The 18,249-nt window shown below is 46.9% G+C and overlaps 1 protein-coding gene across 1 annotated transcript; it reads left to right on the forward strand.

Moving 5' to 3' along the window:
• The first annotated feature begins 2,735 nt into the window (after window positions 1-2,735).
• Window positions 2,736-14,703, forward strand: LOC101949562 (solute carrier family 22 member 6-A-like). The gene is made up of 5 exons (XM_065553005.1): window positions 2,736-5,831; window positions 6,462-6,577; window positions 7,713-7,927; window positions 8,705-8,813; window positions 10,047-14,703. The coding sequence occupies exons 1-5, from the start codon at window positions 5,661-5,663 to the stop codon at window positions 10,282-10,284; spliced, it is 849 nt and encodes a 282-aa protein (XP_065409077.1). The 5' UTR covers window positions 2,736-5,660; the 3' UTR covers window positions 10,285-14,703.
• The last annotated feature ends 3,546 nt before the right edge of the window (window positions 14,704-18,249 follow it).

Consider the following 18,249-nt stretch of genomic DNA (forward strand, 5'->3'; position numbering starts at 1 on the left):
TAAGTAGTGAGGCGGCCTGGTTCCCAGCCGCCCCGGAGGGGGATGAACCCCTACAGTCCCCAAGAATGGAATGGAACTATTTAGAGTGGAGTGCCATCATCAGATGACGATGATTCACAACAGAACAGAGATTCCACAATACATCTTCTACAGAACACGCACAGGCCATGTGCATCAGTCAGGAGCTACAGAATGCCCTCCTTATTACTAGTAAGTCCCTTGCACTATACAATGTATACAGGTCCTCTAGGAACTGGAGGACCCAGGCAGCTGGATACACTGCTCTACAGCCAAAATGCTTCTGAAATAAATGTAGTCAAACTTTACTAATTCTGGATCACTGAGACAGAAAATGATGCTTAACATTGTTGATTGGCTCTAGTTTTCAAGATATGCTATTGGGTCAGTATATACGACCCTTGACTTGGGAATGGCGGAGGATAAGTGAGTTATAAAGGGAAGGGATCTCAATTTAAACCAGAAATGACTAAAATACATCTTTGACTGGATCTATGAATAAATCTATGACTGGGTTTGGACAGTACTTGCTTTTTAGGCAAAACAATGAATGATGCAATCTGAAGCTGGTATTGCGTCATACATGATATGAATTGCATCATGTTATTCCTAGAAGTCATGGATGATGCAATCATAAGGAAGCTTACATCACTCTGCTGAACAAATTGCCCTATATCAGCTCTAGAAATCATACAGTGTCGTGCTCTCTTATTTGTCAGTGTTTGATTTTGCAAAGGGACACATTTCTGTTTAGCGAAAGTGAGCAGAGATGCCTCGTACTTGTGTGAACAGTACAGATAACTTTTGCTATGTTTGTGGTGAAGTGACTTTTGCATCGCAAAAGCGCAGTATAACCACTATGGTTAAGAAAGCCTATCACCTTTATTTTGGCTGCAAAATTGGAGATCAGGACAAGAGGTGGGCCCCACACATATGCTGCAACACTTGTGCAACAAATCTTTGCCAGTGGTTGAACAGGAAAAGGAAATCTATGCCTTTTGCAGTGCCAATGATTTGGAGAGAGCCAACTGATCATACCAGCAATTGTTACTTCTGCATGGTGCCTCCAATTGGAAAAGGTGTGTCAAAGAAGAAAAAGTGGACTGTGCATTATCCAAACATTCCATCAGCTATACGCCCAGTACCCCACAGAGAATGACTGCTGGTTCCTGATACACCAGAATCATTCTCACTTGAGGCAGACGAGGAAGAGGATGAAACTTCTGGTCCTGAACCATCAATGTCACAGGACCCACATTTTCTCCCATCCTCCTCCTTTGAACCGCACCTCATAACACAAGGTGAACTGAATGACCTTCTCAGGGATTTGGAACTACCCAAGAGTAAGGCAGAGCTGTTGGGCTCCAAACTACAGCAGTGGAATCTCCTGGCAGGTGATGTTAGGGTTTCCATGTTCCGTGACTGTCAAAAGGATCTTGTCCCATTCTTCTTCATGGAAGGTGATCTTGTAGCCTGCAACATGGATGGTGTGATGGCAGCCTTCAACATCGTTCACGATCCAGATGAGTGAAGACTGTTCATTGATTCATCGACGACGAGTCTTAAAGCTGTTTTACTGCATAATGGCAATGTTTTGCCATCAATTCCAGTTGGTTATGCAGTCCATATGAAGGAAACCTATGACAACATGAAACAACTTTTGAGGTGCATAAACTATGACCAACATCAGTGGCAGCTTTGTGGCAACTTGAAGGTTGTTGCTCTCTTGCTTGGTCTGCAGACTGGATACACAAAGTACTGCTGTTTTCTCTGCGAATGGGATAGTTGTGCAAGAGATTCCCAATACATCAAGAAAGATTGGCCACTCCGACAGTCATTGGAATCTGGGAGGAAAAGTGTTCAGCATCCACCACTTGTTGAATCAAGGAAGATTTTGTTATCACCCTTACACATCAAGCTGGGTCTGATGAAGAACTTTGTCAAGGCCATTGACAAAACACAAGCAGCTTTCAAGTACCTCCGTGGAAAATTTCCAAGGTTAAGTGAAGCTAAGATAAAGGAAGGTGTCTTTGTTGGTCCTCAGATTCGTGAACTTCTTCGAGATGATGCATTTGACCATGCACTGCATGGCAAGGAAAAGACGGGGCATGGAAAGCCTTCCAGTTAGTGGCAATACATTTTCTCGGAAACAACAAGGCAGACAACTACAGGTTGTTTTTTGAAAACCTCCTCAAGGCATACAAAAGCCTTGGTTGCAACATGTCACTAAAAATACATTTTTTGCACTCTCATCTAGATTTTTTTCCACCGAACTGCAGAGCAGTGAGTGACGAGCACGGCGAGCGATTTCACCAGGACATTGCAACAATGGAGAAACGCTATCAGGGCAAATGGAGCCCATCAATGCTTACAGACTATTGCTGGACAGTGACAAGAGATGCTCCATTTAATGAATACAAGAGACAAGCCAAGAAGCGCCGAGTAGACACTGAATAGGACTAAACTATGTACATAATAGTTTTTTGCCTTTTGTTTCATAATAAATTTTATTTATATAACCCTTTTGCTGACTTTTAAAGTGTTACATAAACAGGACAGGTGAAATATGTAAAGGAACCATAAACACATGAAAATTAGGTTTACAATTTATGATTAAAACTCTACTACTATCTACACAATATACATAGACATAAAATGTAAAAACTTAAATATCTTAGAAACAGTAGCCAATCAGTTGTTTTAATTGTCATATTTGAATTCAGCACATCAAAGTGCATACTAAATAGTACATTTTATCTCTGAAGCAGACGACTTCTCAAAAATTGTAGACCACTGATATCAGAGGCTAATGGGACTCAGCCTATTCAGTTACATAACAGCTGTGTATTGTGGCTGATGTACTTCAGGGTGCATAAGTGTGCCATTGTGGGGTATTAGAGCTGCTGCAACCCTGCAGGGTACAGTACTGCTTGCTGCCACTGGGGGACTAGAGTTGCTGCAGGGCGCAGTACTGGCTGCTGCCATGGCGAGGGGGAATGGAGCGCCTCCAGCAGGGTGCAGTACCACCTACTACCACTAGGTGGGATACAACTAGCAGGGGAAGGAGGCATGGCTCAGGGAATGCAGGTTCTGGGCAGCTATTTCATCTCAGCCTCAAAGAGCCAGGGGATGACTGTTTGTACATGTTCCTGCTGCCTCCGCTTGTGCTGGTTCTCACCACTGGAGGTCATCAGCCCAAGGACGGAGAGATTATTTTCCCTTTGTGTGTGTCTCTCCCCAGCTGTGGAACAGACACCCACCCGCACACGGGCCGTTGTGGGCACCATGTATGGATACTGCTACACAATCGGGCAGTTCATTCTGGCTGGGGTGGCTTACGTCATCTCCAGTTGGCGCTGGCTGCAGCTTGTGGTGTCTTTGCCCTATTTCATCTGCTTCATCTACTCCTGGTAGGTTAGCTCACCCTTATCCTTTCTGATCCATTCCCCTTCCATCCTGCTTTTCTCACTGGATGCTGCAATGAGACAAACTTTAAGCCAGTAGAACAAACAAATCTCTTATCCTAATTCTCATAATCTTGCATCTGGATTACTGCAACATCCTCTTCTTTGGCCTTGGCAAATGTAATCTTGCTCCACTTACATCCATTCAAAACACTCCTGCAAAGATCATTTCCCTGTCTCATCGCTTTGTCCATGTTACCTCTCTTTGTAGCCCTCCACTGGCTCCCCATTCTTCATCACATCATACATAAAAATGACTCCTCTTCACTTTCAAAGCCATTCATGCCCTACTGCACCATACCTATCCCATCTGTCATTCACTAGCACAATGCCGACTCCCAACTCCGATTGGCCCAGGATGAATGCCTCCGTTGCCCGCTTGCTAAATTTTCAAACAAGCATCTTTGTGCATTTTATCATGTTGCCCCTCATACCTGGGAGGAGTTCCCCGGTAAACATCAGGAAAGGTACCTCATTGTCCTTCTTCTAACTCTCCTTTGCTGTGTGGCTTACCAAAAAACCTGACGACGGTTAGGCTGCTGGTGTGCAGAGACCATTGCCTATCATGTTAACCAATATTATCTCACTGTTTCCTTGTGTTCCCCCGTCTGTATCCACCTTTTGTTGCTTGTCTTGTCCTTAGATTATAAGCTGTTTGGGGCAGCAACTGTCTTTTTGTTTACATGTCTTTTTGTCCAGCTCGTGGGACAATGGGGTTCTGCCCCATGACTGGGCCTTCAGGGCATTCCGGTAATACAAATAATGAAGAAAGAACTATGAAAGCTGTGGAGTTTCAAACCTGGAATTGTTTCAGCAAACCACGGAAATGGCAAGACTCAGAGGATAACGTATGAATAGAGAGAGTTGAAGATTTGATGTCTTAAATTTGTTTTCCATGAAAAATGGCTCCCCCGCAACAAAATTCCTTCAAAAATTTGCAACGAAAGCAAACATTTTATTTTAGTTTTCAGGATTTTTTTGGGTGGGGGGTTGTTCTAAATTTTTCACTTTTTTCAGTGTTTTGGAGACTTTTTTTCTACTTTCCCCCCATTTTCCAGTGGAAAAATGAAAGCAAAAGGGGGGGGGAGAGGAAATAAAAAACAAACAAACTTCAAAATGGAAACAAAATGAAAACTTTTGTTTTGTTGGGAAAAATTTTAAATATTGCGAAAAATTTCCAGTGAAACCAAAGAGGGCTCTACTCCACCCATGATGTCACTGCTGGGTAATATGAGGAACTGACCTATCATGGGTATTTATCTGGCACCCATCACCATAGTATCTAGGCACATCACAGTGTTTAATATATTTATCCTCACAGCTAGAGCTGGCTGGCAACAAACATGAGAGTCTTTGAAAAATTTTCCCATCCTGAAACTGGCCAAAAGTCAAAACCAGGAAAACTTTTGTGAATTGATCATCTGAAAAAATATTCCGGTTGGGTCAGTTGAAATGTTTCCTTTTGATAATTTTGAAATTTTTCTTTTTGATCTGGAGCTTGTTTATTTTTTAACACCTCCACCCCCCCTTTTTTTTAAGTGTAAATGATCAAAATTTTTGAAGCAAAATTGTTGAAACTTTTAATTTTGACAAACGACAAATTTTGAAACTTTTTCCATTTTCTTTAAATCAAGAGATTCACTGAAACCGACCTTTCCCTGCAAACAGTTTCAGTTTGGACAAATCCACATTCTTCAATGGAAAAATATTTCAGCAGAAAAGTGCTGACCAGCTGTAACCACAACACCCTTCTGAGGGAGAGCAGTGCTATTACCCTACTGTACAGATGAGGGGATTCAGACACAGAGACAGACTAAGTGACTAGCAACAGTCGCACAAGAAGTCTGCAGGGGAGCAGGGAATTGAAGTCAGGTCTCGGCTATCACCATCCTTCCTTCCTGATGCATGGCAAGGTGCAGTACCACCTGCTGCCACTGGGCAGTCTCCTGGCGGGAATGGAGCTTCAAGTTGCAGTAACACTTGGCTGTCAGCAGGGGGCCGCAAGTAGCAGGGTGGAGGAGACAGACCAGAGAATGCAGGTTCCACGGAGGATATTCCACAACATGCTCCCTGCTGCCTCTATCACTGCTTGTGCCCTGCACTGGCTTTGGGCACTGCCCCTAGTGTAGAAGAACAGCACCGTGCTCCAGTGGGGATAATCGCAGTTCAACATGTGCAATGGGCGTGTTCTGTGCAGTTGTGTTTTCATATCTTCTGCTTCCCAGGTGGTTCGCGGAGTCCGCCCGCTGGCTGGTGATAGCCGGCAGACCCGACGAGGCAGTGAAGCAGCTCCAGAGAATGGCCAGCATGAACCGGAAGGAGGAAGAAGGAGACAGACTCGACATAGAGGTAAGACTGGATCCCAGAGAGGCTGAGAGCTCCCACCAACTCCAGCGGCCGATATAGGCATGCGAGACAAACAGATATAAATCAGCCTGGTTGCACTCATGTCTTGGGGACTCTGCACATATACACCAGTGGCGCAACTGGCTTTAGTGTTCCCTGAGCAATGGCATTCTCACCATGGTCTGACTTCTTTTTCGTACAATGGGATTCCCATACCTACAAGGTATCTTCTATCAATCTCTCTACCTATAGTTGTACATACATAACTACCTATCCAGCCATCTAAGCATCCATCTTTTATAAACATATACTCATACACATAATATCTCTATTAATCTCCATCTATCTTTCATCCACCCACACACACCTCTCTATCCATCCGTCTCCATACAAATGTTTCTGTCCATCCAACTATCCATCCATCCCCATGCACACCCTTCTCTCTATCCATCCTTCCCTCCCTCCCTCGACATATACTTTATTTTGTCTGTACTGAGGCCTGCTGTGAGACAAGAATTTTGGCAGCACTGGATCATCCAGAATCTCATTCCCTCCCATTCCCCAGCTCGGTTTCCAGGCCTTTCCCACCATGGAGGCCCCATGCCGTTACCCAGAACTCTCTTCTCTCCCCAGGTCTTGAGATCCAACATGCAGAAAGAAACAGCCTCTGCAAAGAGCAGCCATACCTTCTTCGACCTGGTGCGGACCCCTGTTGTACGCCGGATCTCCTTCTGCCTCTGCTTTGTATGGTTAGTCGGCTCTTGTGTTCACACAAAGAGGAAGCTGAGAGAATGATAAGTAGACCTGCAGCAAGTAAACCAGACATGACAATTTGCTGAGGAACAGGGCAAATAATGGATTTTTTGACCCGCAGGGAATTAAAAAAAAAAAAAAAAATCAGTAAAAAAAATAATTTTGGGTTGAACAGAAAACCATTTTTTTCTTAATCTTTGACTAATCAAAAAGTTGAAAAAAAAATCAATTGAAGCATTTTGTTTTTATTTCAAATATATTAAGATTTTTTTAAAATAAAATTAAAGGAATGTTTGAGACAAAGATTCATTTTGAACCAAAACTGAAAACATTTAGATTTTATTTTGTTTTTGTTTTGTGGGGCTTTTTTAAATCTGAAACAATTCAGCAAAAGGGACATGAATTCCATAAGCATTTTGATGTCACTGAGTCTGCATTTTGTGTTGAAAATGTTTTAGATGAAAAATTTTGCTCAGCTCTACTAAGCCCCACTGACGCTCCACTTCATCCCATGGCATGTCAGTAACAGTCAATTTCACCTTGATTGAATATCCCACTAGATCACAATTCAGTATGTTGTAGCTAGACTTCGGTAAATCCCACCTGAGAGACAGGATGTAGAGAAAACTATCAGGAGATGATTCTACCCAGAAGCAGGAATAGGACTCAGGAGTCCTGGCTCCTATAGTCACCTATTCCTAGTCCTAGGACACATTCCGTGTGCAGAGCTGGGAAAAGAACCCAGGAATCCTTGGTGCCTAGTGTGTCCTGTTCCAGCTGTTGGCCCCCATTCCTCTCTGAGAGTTAACAGAGCAAAGTCCCCTCTTGCTTTAACCACTAGGCCCCACTCTTCTTCCAAAGCTGGAAACAGAACCCAGGAGTCCTGGCTCCCAGCTGCTCCCCAGTTTAACTCACTAGACCCTAATCCCCTCCCACAGCTATGAACAGAACACAGTGCAGTATACCCACTAGACTACACTGCCACCCAAAGCAGTGAAGAGAACCCAGGGGTCCTGACTCCAACCACTAAACACATTTCCAGGGCCTATTGCTGAAAGGGAACATGCGTGTAACAAATAAACTCAATGATAAGGACTCTCTATGCATCAATACCTGTCTGCTTCATCCCAGGTTCTCCTCCAGCTTTGCCTTTTATGGGTTGGCCATGGACCTGCAGAATTTCGGTGTCAATATCTTCTTGATCCAGCTGGTCTTTGGAGCTGTTGATTTCCCAGCGAAGTTCATCTCAGTCCTCACAGTCGGCTTCATCGGGCGCCGGTTCACACAGACCTTGACCCTCATCCTGGCTGGACTCTCTATCCTAGCCAACATCTTTGTCCCACAAGGTGGTTATATGGTGTCCTGGATTTTCAGGGTTAGAACCAGAAGCGTTCAAGCCTTTGTCCTACCAAAGGTCCAAAGCCTGGCTGATATGTTCAGCTGCAGGGGAGGGAGAGGAGCCAGGAGAGCTGATCCATAAGGTCTAATGGGGCTCAAGCCCACCAATACGTCACAGCTGTGTTCTGTGGTTGAGGTACTGCAGGGTACAGAACCACCTGCTGCTGCCAAGGATTGAAGCAGCTGACACGTGTTTATGACACCAGTTGCCATGGCACTTCCCCATGAAGCAACCTGAGAGACATATTCAGCCTGATCCAGGCTGGCCTGTTGTAAGATGGTTGCGAAGTGGATGAGCCGCTGTCTGCGTGGGGTGACAGACCCAGTTTCACAAACAAAGCTAGGTAAATGATTATTAGTATTTGATCATTGGGCGAGGTGCTGCACAGACGCCAGATGACATCAGGGCCCCATTGTGCCGAGTACTGCACAGACCTAAAGGGAGAGAGAGGCCCTGCCCCAAAGAGCTCACAATCTAAATAGACAACACAGAAAGGACTATCACTCTTATTTCTAGATGGCAAACTGAGGCACAGATCCTCAGCTGGTGTCAATTAGCCCAGCTGCATTGATTTCTTGCCCCTTTTGGCTTTAATGGAGCAGCTGGGGATCTGGCCCCATTGGCACCAGGGGCTGGGGATACATCCCACTGACTCCTGACCCTTCTTGAGCATTTCAGCCTTTTCCACGTGCTTACCCCTCCTCCATTGTGTGCTTCTCCTAAGATCTGAAGACCCTGTGCATCGTTCTGGCTGTCATTGGAAAAGGCTGTCTTGCTGCCTCCTTTAACTGTGTCGTCCTCTACACGAGTGAGCTGTACCGCACAGTGATTAGGTATATAGAAAAAACTCAGAGGGTGCAGCTCAAACTTCACATGCAGCCCCGTGGAACAGCAAAAGACCAGAGCCAAGTCACTAGTGATTAGAGTTGGTTGGGAATTTTTCATCAAAATGTATTTTTCTGATGGAAAAATCTATTTCATCAAAGCCAAAGCTTTTCACGGGAAAGGGTTGGTTGGAAAAAAATGGGCGGGTGAGGGTGGCAAGGGGTTGGAAACTACATTTCCAACACAAAACTTTCATTTTTTTCTGGTTGGAAACAACTGTGTTTTGGAATGTGTATTAAAAAACAACAACCCTTTTTTGTACAAATTCATAAATCGAAATTGAAATGAAATGATGTGAGGGACCCAAACCAAGATTTTTTTTATACTGTTGAATTCACAAAATTTTTTGAAACGTCAATGGTTCGTCCTGATTCAGAATGGAAAAAATGTTTGAAATCTCAAAATGTATCATGGGACAGGAAAACAATTTCCCGACCAGCTCTACTAGTGATTTTGGGCACCTCAAGGGATGCCCACGTTAGGGCACTGCAACTGGGCCTGATTCTCTGCAAATGCTGAGGATGTGCCATCTGAAAAGTGAGGGCTCTCTGAGGTGTCTCAGTCTAGCCACCCAAAATTGCCCTTCTAGGAACTAGGAATTGCCACATCAGATCAAAGATCTAGCTAGCCCCATCCCAGCTGCAAGAAACCCTGCACTTGTGTGGTAACCTGCCCCCAGGAAAGTTCCCATTTGTTAAGTTAGGACCTAGAGACTACACCAGAGCCCCATGGTGCCAACTGCTGCACAGACCCTGACTGAGATCAGGTCCCCATTGTACCAGGCACTCCACAGATCCCGAGTGAGATCAGGGCCCCCATTGTATGAGGCACTGCACACACCCAAATTGAGAGTAGGGTCCCATTGTGCCAGGTGCTGCCCAGACACATAGTGACAGCAATCTCTGGGCTCTTCACAATCATAATAGAGAAGACAGACTGAGGGTGCGAGGAGAAAGGGATGAACGGAGAGAGGAAGTGACTTGCTCAAGGTTACGCAGTGGGTCAGTGGCAGAGCAAGGAAAAGAACCCAGGTGTCCTGATTCCCTAGTCACTCTACTAGTCCACAGGGCCTGGCTGAAAGGTACTGCTTGTCTTATTGCCTGTGAGCTCCTTAGCCCAGATTTTTCACACCACTGTGGCTTATGCTAATAGCTCTGTTTGTTATGATTTCAAATTCACAGGCAGACCAGCATGGGTTTGAGCAACACCATGGCATGCCTGGGCAGCATCCTTGCCCCATTGGTGAAGATGTTGGAGGAATACATTCCCTTCCTGCCACTGATCATTTATGGAGCTGCCCCAATCATCTCCGGTATTGCAGCGACCTTCCTGCCAGAGACGCTCAACGTGCCATTGCCTGGGACCATAGAGGAGTTGGAGACACGGTTAGTAGAATCTATTGGGAGGCAGGAAGAGTAGCCATGATGCACCTTGTGGGGGCTTTGTGATATAGACATGGGACCACAGAGAGACCTCAGGTACCAGAGCAATACTTCAGCACAGGCTGTACAAGCCTGTCTGGACCCCTGGGTCATTAGTCACAGGACTAGCCCATCCTGAAGCATGGGCTGCTGCAGCGTCACTGTTCTGGAAGCCAAGCTAGCGAGATGAAAACGAGCTGGGGTATGTCTGCTCCAGTTGCAATTGCAGCCTCTGACTGCAGCATAGACAGACCTAACTCAGCTGCCTTGGTTGGATTTGAGAATCTGTCTCCTTGTCCCCATGTTTTGTGTTAATAAAATGCACATTTTCAAGTTAAAAAAATCCAGTTAACAGGGATCAAAATGTGGCTCATCCCGATCCATGTAGGGTTTAAACTCCACCTAGACCTGGGGCAAAAGCAACTATTTACTGTACAAAGAAAATACCTATGTGAAATGCTGTCGCAAATAAACAGTTTCTGTTGCATTTGACAGTGTTCTTCTTGAAGGCAGGTTCTGCATTCTTTGCAAGCTAGGCTCAGGGTTCAAGTACAGATGCTGGTTCTGGTTACATCCTCAGTCTCTGGGGGGAACACAGCCATCCCATACAATCATACTCTGCTCTTCTCTGTGCTCTCAAAGGGCTTTTTGCGTATTGCTTAAGCAAGCCTCACACCCTCATGGTAGTTAGGTGAGTATTATTGTACCCATGTTACAGAATAACAAAGTAAGGCACAGAGCAACATGACCGAAGTTATGAACGGAAAGTCAGTGGCAGAGCTAAGGATAGAGGCCAAGAGTCCTGACTCACAGAGCCCCCTCCTCCTCACCGCTAGACCGCACTCCCCTCCCAGAGTTGGGAACAGAACCCAAGACTCCCATCTATCAATACTCTACTACTACTCTAACCACAAGATAACACTCCTCCTGGTGTTTGGAACAAAACCCAAGCATCTGAGCTCCAATCCCCCACTCTGATCACTAGACTATACTACTTCCTCCCCAAATAGGCAATAGTACTCAGAAATCCAGACTCTCAGTCCCTCCCATTTCCACTACTAGATCATAAACTCCTTGTAGAGATGGGAACAGAACCCAAGAGCCTTGACGCCAAGTCCCCGCTATGCGTCGCTAACCCACCAGACCCCATTTCACTCTATTCCCAGAGCTGGCAATAGAACCCAAGAGTCCTGACTCCCAGTCCCCCCGCTCTACCCATTAGATCCTCCTCCCCAGGCACATCTGGGAATAAAACCCAGTAGCCCTGACTCCCAGGCCCCGTGCTTTAGTCACTAGACCCCTACTCACCTCCTAGAGCCAGGAATAGATCTCAGGAGTCCAGACTCCCAGCCCAGCTGCTCTCCCCACTAGAGCCCACAACCCTCCCAGAGCTAGGAATAGAAGCCAGGAGTCCTGACTCCCTGCCCCCTCCCCGCTGCTCTCACCCACTAGAACCCACTCCCCTCCCAGAGCCAGGAATGCCAACTTGCAGTCCCCCTTGTCCCACAGCCCAGTGGAGCACAGAAATGGAGGGATGACTGCTCTCCCAGAAATGGAGTTGAGGGGTGTGTGACTGCTAATTAGGGTGACCAGATCGCAAGAGTGAAATATCAGGACACATTGGGTGAGCGGGGTGGGGGGGTGGGGGCGAAGAAAGACGACGACGACAGACACAGGTGCACAACCCTGACCACAGCCATGACAGGGGGCCCCAGGAATCAGCTGGGGGATTGCAAGAGGGGTTGTACGGCCCCTGCTGCAGCCCGCACCACAAGCCACAGGGCAAGGACTCATGGCCCCAGCTCCAGCCTCCAGTAGAAGCCACAGGGCCAGGGGTGCAGGATTCTGGTTGCAAAGTCAGATCCAGTTGCAGGGCAGGGGAGTGAAGGGTCCCGGTTCTAGCTCTAGCTCCAGCTGCAGTCACAGAGGGAAGGCCCCCAGTCCTGCCTTCTGCCCCAGCCACTGACAGCTGAACTAAACTACGTTACAGAGGTCTGGAATCAGTGAGTCTAAATTACAGACTTAGTCATAATGCATATTTAAACATACAGATTTATTTGTACACTAAACAAACAGGGGTAAAGGGCCGGGTTTTTTATTCAGTCAATAAATCAACTTCCCAATTTGCATCTCTCTCAGATATGCCAGAAGTCTAGCACTTTTTGGCTGACTTTGCCATAGCCATAACTTGCTTCTGGGCAATCACAAAGCTGTAGAAGTCCTTGCAACTCATCTGGAAATTCATTTTGACAAGGGTTTCACTCCGCGCCAAGTCTATGCTGCTTCGATTCCGGACGTCAGTCCATGCACCTTTCATGATTGAAAATACATGTTCTGAGTATGCGTTGCTTACGGGTATACTGAGCATGTATGACACCAGCTTTGCCACGTTCAGGAATTCAGTGCTACTGTCCTTGTTTCTCAGCTCTTCAGACCAGAGTTCCCCAAATGAATAGTTTCCAGGCTCCAACTTGGAGTTGATGTCTGATGATACAGTACTCATCATAGAGCTGATCAAGATCCACTGTTTTCTGAAGGTTTACAGCTGTCACAGCTGCAGACAGATCGTTGAATTCAAATACCCTATTAACTTTGATGTTCAAGCACTGTTGAAAAAAAACAAAAATCAAACCATTTCTCCAAATATAGGATCGACACATTGTAAAATATCATGAAGTCCTTCTGGAGACATGCAGCAGTGTCAGGCAGCATCTCAGTTAATGCACTTTCAACTTTGGAACCAAAGAATATGTCATTTTTCTGTTGCTGAAGTTTAATTCTCAGAGTATTCATTATGGCATACAGTTCACATGCTGTCATACTCTCATTTTCCAAACAGAGCACAGTATCATTGAAGATTTTCAGGACATTCTGGAGGAAAAACAGATGAACCTCAACTTTGCTAGGCCCCCTCACCTTGTTCACCCTTTTCCCTGTCCGAGAACAGCATCCACAGAAATTTTGGACACTTCTCACTGCCCAGAGAAACAGAGTAGCACTTAACAGCCTGCCACATATTTACAAGCCTGTTTACAGCTGGGAAAAGACTCAACCAGCGCGTCGGAACATGGCGCAGTAAAGTGGCATACTCCATAGCCACGAAGTCAAACATATCCTTCAATGCTGCTACTCTCTTAGCAGAGCTGCTGAAATGATTGAACATCTTAATCACCAGAGTCTCAAGGTCAACTTGTAGGGTATTGCTAGCATGTTTCACGGCGTTGTGCACAACATGGGCAGGGCAGTTTGCTGGCAAGATATTTTCATTTTGTTTTTTTAAATTCTGGTACACCGATTGTTGCTTTCCATAATTCACGTTTGCATTATCAGCACAGTAGGCAGACACTTTGTTTAGGTCTAGTTTGCGTGTCGCAAGTTTTTCAAGTAATGTATTGCTTATTGCCTCTGCAGTCTCTTAGCTTTGTTCATAGAAGTCTAACAGTTTATCTTGGACCCCATGTTCAGGTGTCCAGTATCTCAGTGATAAGGGGCAAGTTTTCACATTGCCCTTGTTAGATGCATCTGTGGCAACTGAGTAATAGGGACCATCTGGCTTGCTGAGATCTTTTAAAAATTCTGTTGAGAGTGGGGACAGCACATTTTTGACCAATGCCTCCGCTTTAGTCCGGCCACAGCTAATGTGCTTTGCAATCGTTGAATCTGGATACAAGGTAGGTACCAGTTTAAGTTCACAGTCACACGAACGATAGGAGTATTGATGGACTACTGTATGGTAAACTTGAATTAGCTCGGTAGCGATAACCTTGTTATCTTGAAGGATTCATTTGGCTTGCTGAAAAAATGTGAGACCAGGGTATTGCTCTTGTGAGTCTGGGTGTTTTGTCCATGATTTTTTCATTCAGCATGATGCTTAACATCAGACTCACCGCCAGGGCAAATGGTAAATTCCTTCCTGCATGCTTTACAAAAGGCTTTTGAATCACACTCATAGGATTTCTGAATCCAGGTGTAAGTGGCTTCCCATTCTGTCCTATATCTGCACCTGTCTTTTTTGTTTTTTGGTAGTTGGCTCCTCCCTTGCCATTGCCATTTCAGGTGGGGTTTTCGGCTGAAGACCGTTAGCTAGATAGCTAGCCACTGAAAAGAACTGCGCAGTCTCTGTGCTTCTTACGTGCTATTACGTGCCCACTGTAGTTTGTCCTACGGTATGCACTGTGGTTCAGAACTGTAAACTACTGTAAATTTGCATTACACTGGAAAATAACCTGAAAAACCAAAAATGCCCGATCACTAACCCTAACCCTCTCGACCCATAAAGTTTAATTGACATTGCTCACCGTGTTTTGCCTGTCAGTTTTGATCAAGCCCATCTAAAGAGGGGATGCATGTTTAAAATATCACAGCATAAATAATTTGAATCAAATACAGGTTTGCATTAAAGCTTTGGTGTGTTATTTGTTGTGGCTAAAGTTATTTTAAACCTTCAGAATTTGCCATCATGAAGTGGGATGCCATATCCTGGTCAGAATAATCACTGACTCTGAATGCAAATCATCCTTTCCATACCAATGTTCGTCTCGCCTGGGTGTGTGTGAGTGGCTGGTTTTTACAAGACTTTATGACCTGTATCATTTGTACATTTCAGTACATACAATACAGTTCATTGTATTCTCATCTGACCTAGTTTCAGCAAAATCTGGGCCAGACCATGACCCTCTTACTCACTTTGGTGAGCAGTTACTCAGAGAGTAGTCCTAATGACAGGCAGCCCAGCACCCCACACACACCTCCCAGACACTCACCATTACACCCTGCCTGCCCCCTTCCCTGGCCGCACTCACCAGCCCTGGCAGCACGCAGAGCGAGCCCCGCCCCCCGAGCCAGTTGGGAGAGGGACCTCCCAGCCCCCACGCCTCCCGGTGTTTGGAACAAAACCCAAGCATCTCAGTTTCCAATCCCCTGCTGTGATCACTAGACCAGGGGTAGGCAACCTATGGCACGCAGCAAGCTGATTTTCAGTGGCACTCACACTGCCCAGGTCCTGGCCACCGGACCAGGGGGCTCTGCATTTTAATTTAATTTTAAATGAAGCTTCTTAAATATTTTAAAAACCTTATTTACTTTACATGCAACAATAATTTAGTATTCCCTTAGAGACTTATAGAAAGAGACCTTCTAAAAACATTAAAATGTATAACTGGCACGCGAAACCTTACATTAGAGTGAATAAATGAAGACTCGGCACACCACTTCTGAAAGGTTGCTGACCCCTGCACTAGGCTATACTACTTCCTCCTCAAATAGGGAATAAAACCCAGAAATCCAGACTCGCAGTCCCTCCCATTTCCACTGTTGGATCGTAAACCCCTTGTAGAGATGGGAACAGAACCCAAGAGCCTTGACGCCAAGTCCCTGCTATGCGTTGCTAACCCACCAGCAGGGCCGGCTACAGGCACCAGTCCACCAAGCTTGTGCTTGGGGCGGCACCTGGAGGGGGGCGGCGCGGCGCTCCGGCCCCCGGGGAGAGCGGGGCCACGGCCGGGCTCGCCGCCCTCCCCCCGGCGCTCTGGCCGCCCTCTCCCCTGGCGCCCTCCCCCCGGCCGCCGGCGGGAGAGCAGTGAGCCCTGGCTGGGGCTTGCCGCCCTCTCGCCGCCCTGCCCCCTGCGCTCTGGCCGCCGGGGGGAGAGCGGAGCCCCGGCCGGGGCTCGCCGCCCTACTCCCAGGGCTCCGGCCGCCCTCCCCCCGCTGGGGCTCGCCGCCCTCCCCCCGCCGGGGCTCAGGCTGCCCTCCCCCCCGCAGGGGGGGGGCGGCCGGCGGCTTTTTTGCCTGGGGCGGCAAAAAAGCCAGAGCCAGCCCTGCCCACCAGACTCCATTTCACTCTATTCCCAGAACTGGCTATAGAACCCAAGAGTCCTGACTCCCAGTCCCCCCGCTCTACCCATTAGACCCTCCTCCCCAGGCACATCTGGGAATAAAACCCAGTAGCCCTGACTCCCAGGCCCCATGCTTTAGTTACTAGACCCCTACTCACCTCCAAGAGCCAGGAATAGAACTCAGGAGTCCAGACTCCCACCCCACCTGCTCTCCCCACTAGACCCCACAACCCTCCCAGAGCTAGGAATAGAAGCTGGGAGTCCTGACTCCCTGCCCCCTCCCCCCTGCTCTCACCCACTAGACCCCACTCCCCTCCCAGAGCTAGGAATAGAAGCCGGGCGTCCTGACTCCCTGTCCCCGCCCCCCTGCTCTCACCCACTAGACCCCACGCCTGTCCCAGAGCTAGGAATCCCAACTTGCAGTCCCCCTTTCCCCACACAGCCCAGTGGAGCACAGAAAATAACCCCATGTCATTCCACATGAATGGATGACTGCTCTCCCAGAAATGGAGTTGAGGGGTGTGTGACTGCTAGTATGAGCCGTTGAGTTAACAACGCCTTGTGACTAAGGCTGTGAAAGGCCTACAGATCCAGTCATCAGCATCTGACCTTCATCCAACACAAGAAGCAAATGATCAACCACTGCAGCGTCTGGAGTATATCTTGCCCTTGAAAACAGCCCAAAATTGGCTCTACATAGCACCCAAGCTGCTTCCATGCCCTCTTGCCCAAAAAAGACTAGGGACAAGCAGCAAGACTGGGAGACCCAAGTAATGGCTCCTCAGACAACAACTCATTTTCATAGTTTCATACCTTTTAAGGCCAGAAGGGACCATAGATCTTCTTGTATCACTTCCTGTATATCACAGGTCAGAGAATGTCACCCAGATACCCCTGCACTGAGCCCAACGACTTGGGTTTGGCTAAAGCTCTTACAGGAAGGCATCCAGCCTTGGTTTGAAGACGTCAGGAGATGGAAAATCCACCCCTTCCCTTGAGAGTTTGATCCAATAGTGAATCATTCTCACTGTGAAATAAAGGTGTCTTATTTCTAACTGGAGTTGGTCTGGCTTCAGCTTCCAGCCTTTGGTTCTTGTTCTGCCTTTCTCTGCTAGGTTTAAACTCCACCTGGAACTGGGCTGAAAGCATCCTCAGCATCCCTTTACTACCTGGTATTTTCCTCCCATGAAGGTGCTTTACACTGTCATAGACTCACCTCTTGATCTAAACAGCCTGAGCTTTCAAGTCTCTCACTGTCAGGCATTTTCTTGAGCCCTTGAATAATTTCCTCTGGCTCTTTTCTGCACCCTCTCCAATTTTTCAGCATCCTTTTTAAAAAGCACTCCCCAGAACTGGACGCAGCATTCCAGTATTGGTTTCACCAATGCTATACACAGAGGTAAAATCATCCCCTTGCTCTTCCTCACTGCTCCCCAGTTTATACAGCCAAGGAAAACAAGATCCATTTTTGTACCTGCATTGAACTGCGAGCTCATGTTGAGTTGTTTGTCCACCCCTAGCTCCTTTTCAGAGTCGCCACTGCTTTCCCGGACACAGCCCCCCTTCTGTAGGGGTGGCCTTGTTTATTTACAGGGTACCGTTTCCCTGAACACTAACAGCAGCAGGCAGTTTCCTTGCTCCTGAATCCCCACATCTGTCCCTTCCCCACCACACACCCCGCAAGCTCTGTGCCCAAAAAACCCTCCCCTGTCTCTCTGCTTCCTCCCCTGGGTCACACTCAGAACTGCTTCTCCTGTCTTCCTACCTCCGACATACACAGCCTAGCCTCCTCCTTTGCAACCAGGGAGAGCCCTATCCATCTGTCTGGGTCAGCATTGGTCTAGGCACAAGGCTCAGTGTCTTGGGTGGAAGTCCCATTGCCTACAGCTCTTTTGACCATATAAAGGGGCTTGATTGTGCCTTGTTTTGAGCCTGAAAGACTGTTTAAATTATCCTCCACTGAGCATCTGAGATTTTTGGGTCTTTTTCTTATATAGGCTCCTATTACCTCCCACCCCCTCTCCCAATTTTTCACACTTGCTATCTGGTCACCTTAATCTGAGATAATCCATTGCTGGGATGAATGGGAGCTTGTAGGCGGATGATAACTCACTGCTGCAGCGCCTCCT

This window comes from Chrysemys picta, chromosome 7 (genome assembly GCF_011386835.1).
Source record: "Chrysemys picta bellii isolate R12L10 chromosome 7, ASM1138683v2, whole genome shotgun sequence".
Taxonomy (NCBI): Eukaryota; Metazoa; Chordata; order Testudines; family Emydidae; genus Chrysemys; species Chrysemys picta.

What these genes read in the sequence shown, in the direction of transcription:
- LOC101949562 (XM_065553005.1), top strand. Translation starts at nt 5,661, where the DNA reads ATGGGCGTGTTCTGTGCAGTTGTGTTTTCATATCTTCTGCTTCCCAGG. An exon ending in TTCTGCCTCTGCTTTGTATG is followed by an intron (nt 6,578 to 7,712) that starts GTTAGTCGGCTC and finishes GCTTCATCCCAG; the next exon opens with GTTCTCCTCCAGCTTTGCCT. An exon ending in CTGTACCGCACAGTGATTAG is followed by an intron (nt 8,814 to 10,046) that starts GTATATAGAAAA and finishes TCAAATTCACAG; the next exon opens with GCAGACCAGCATGGGTTTGA.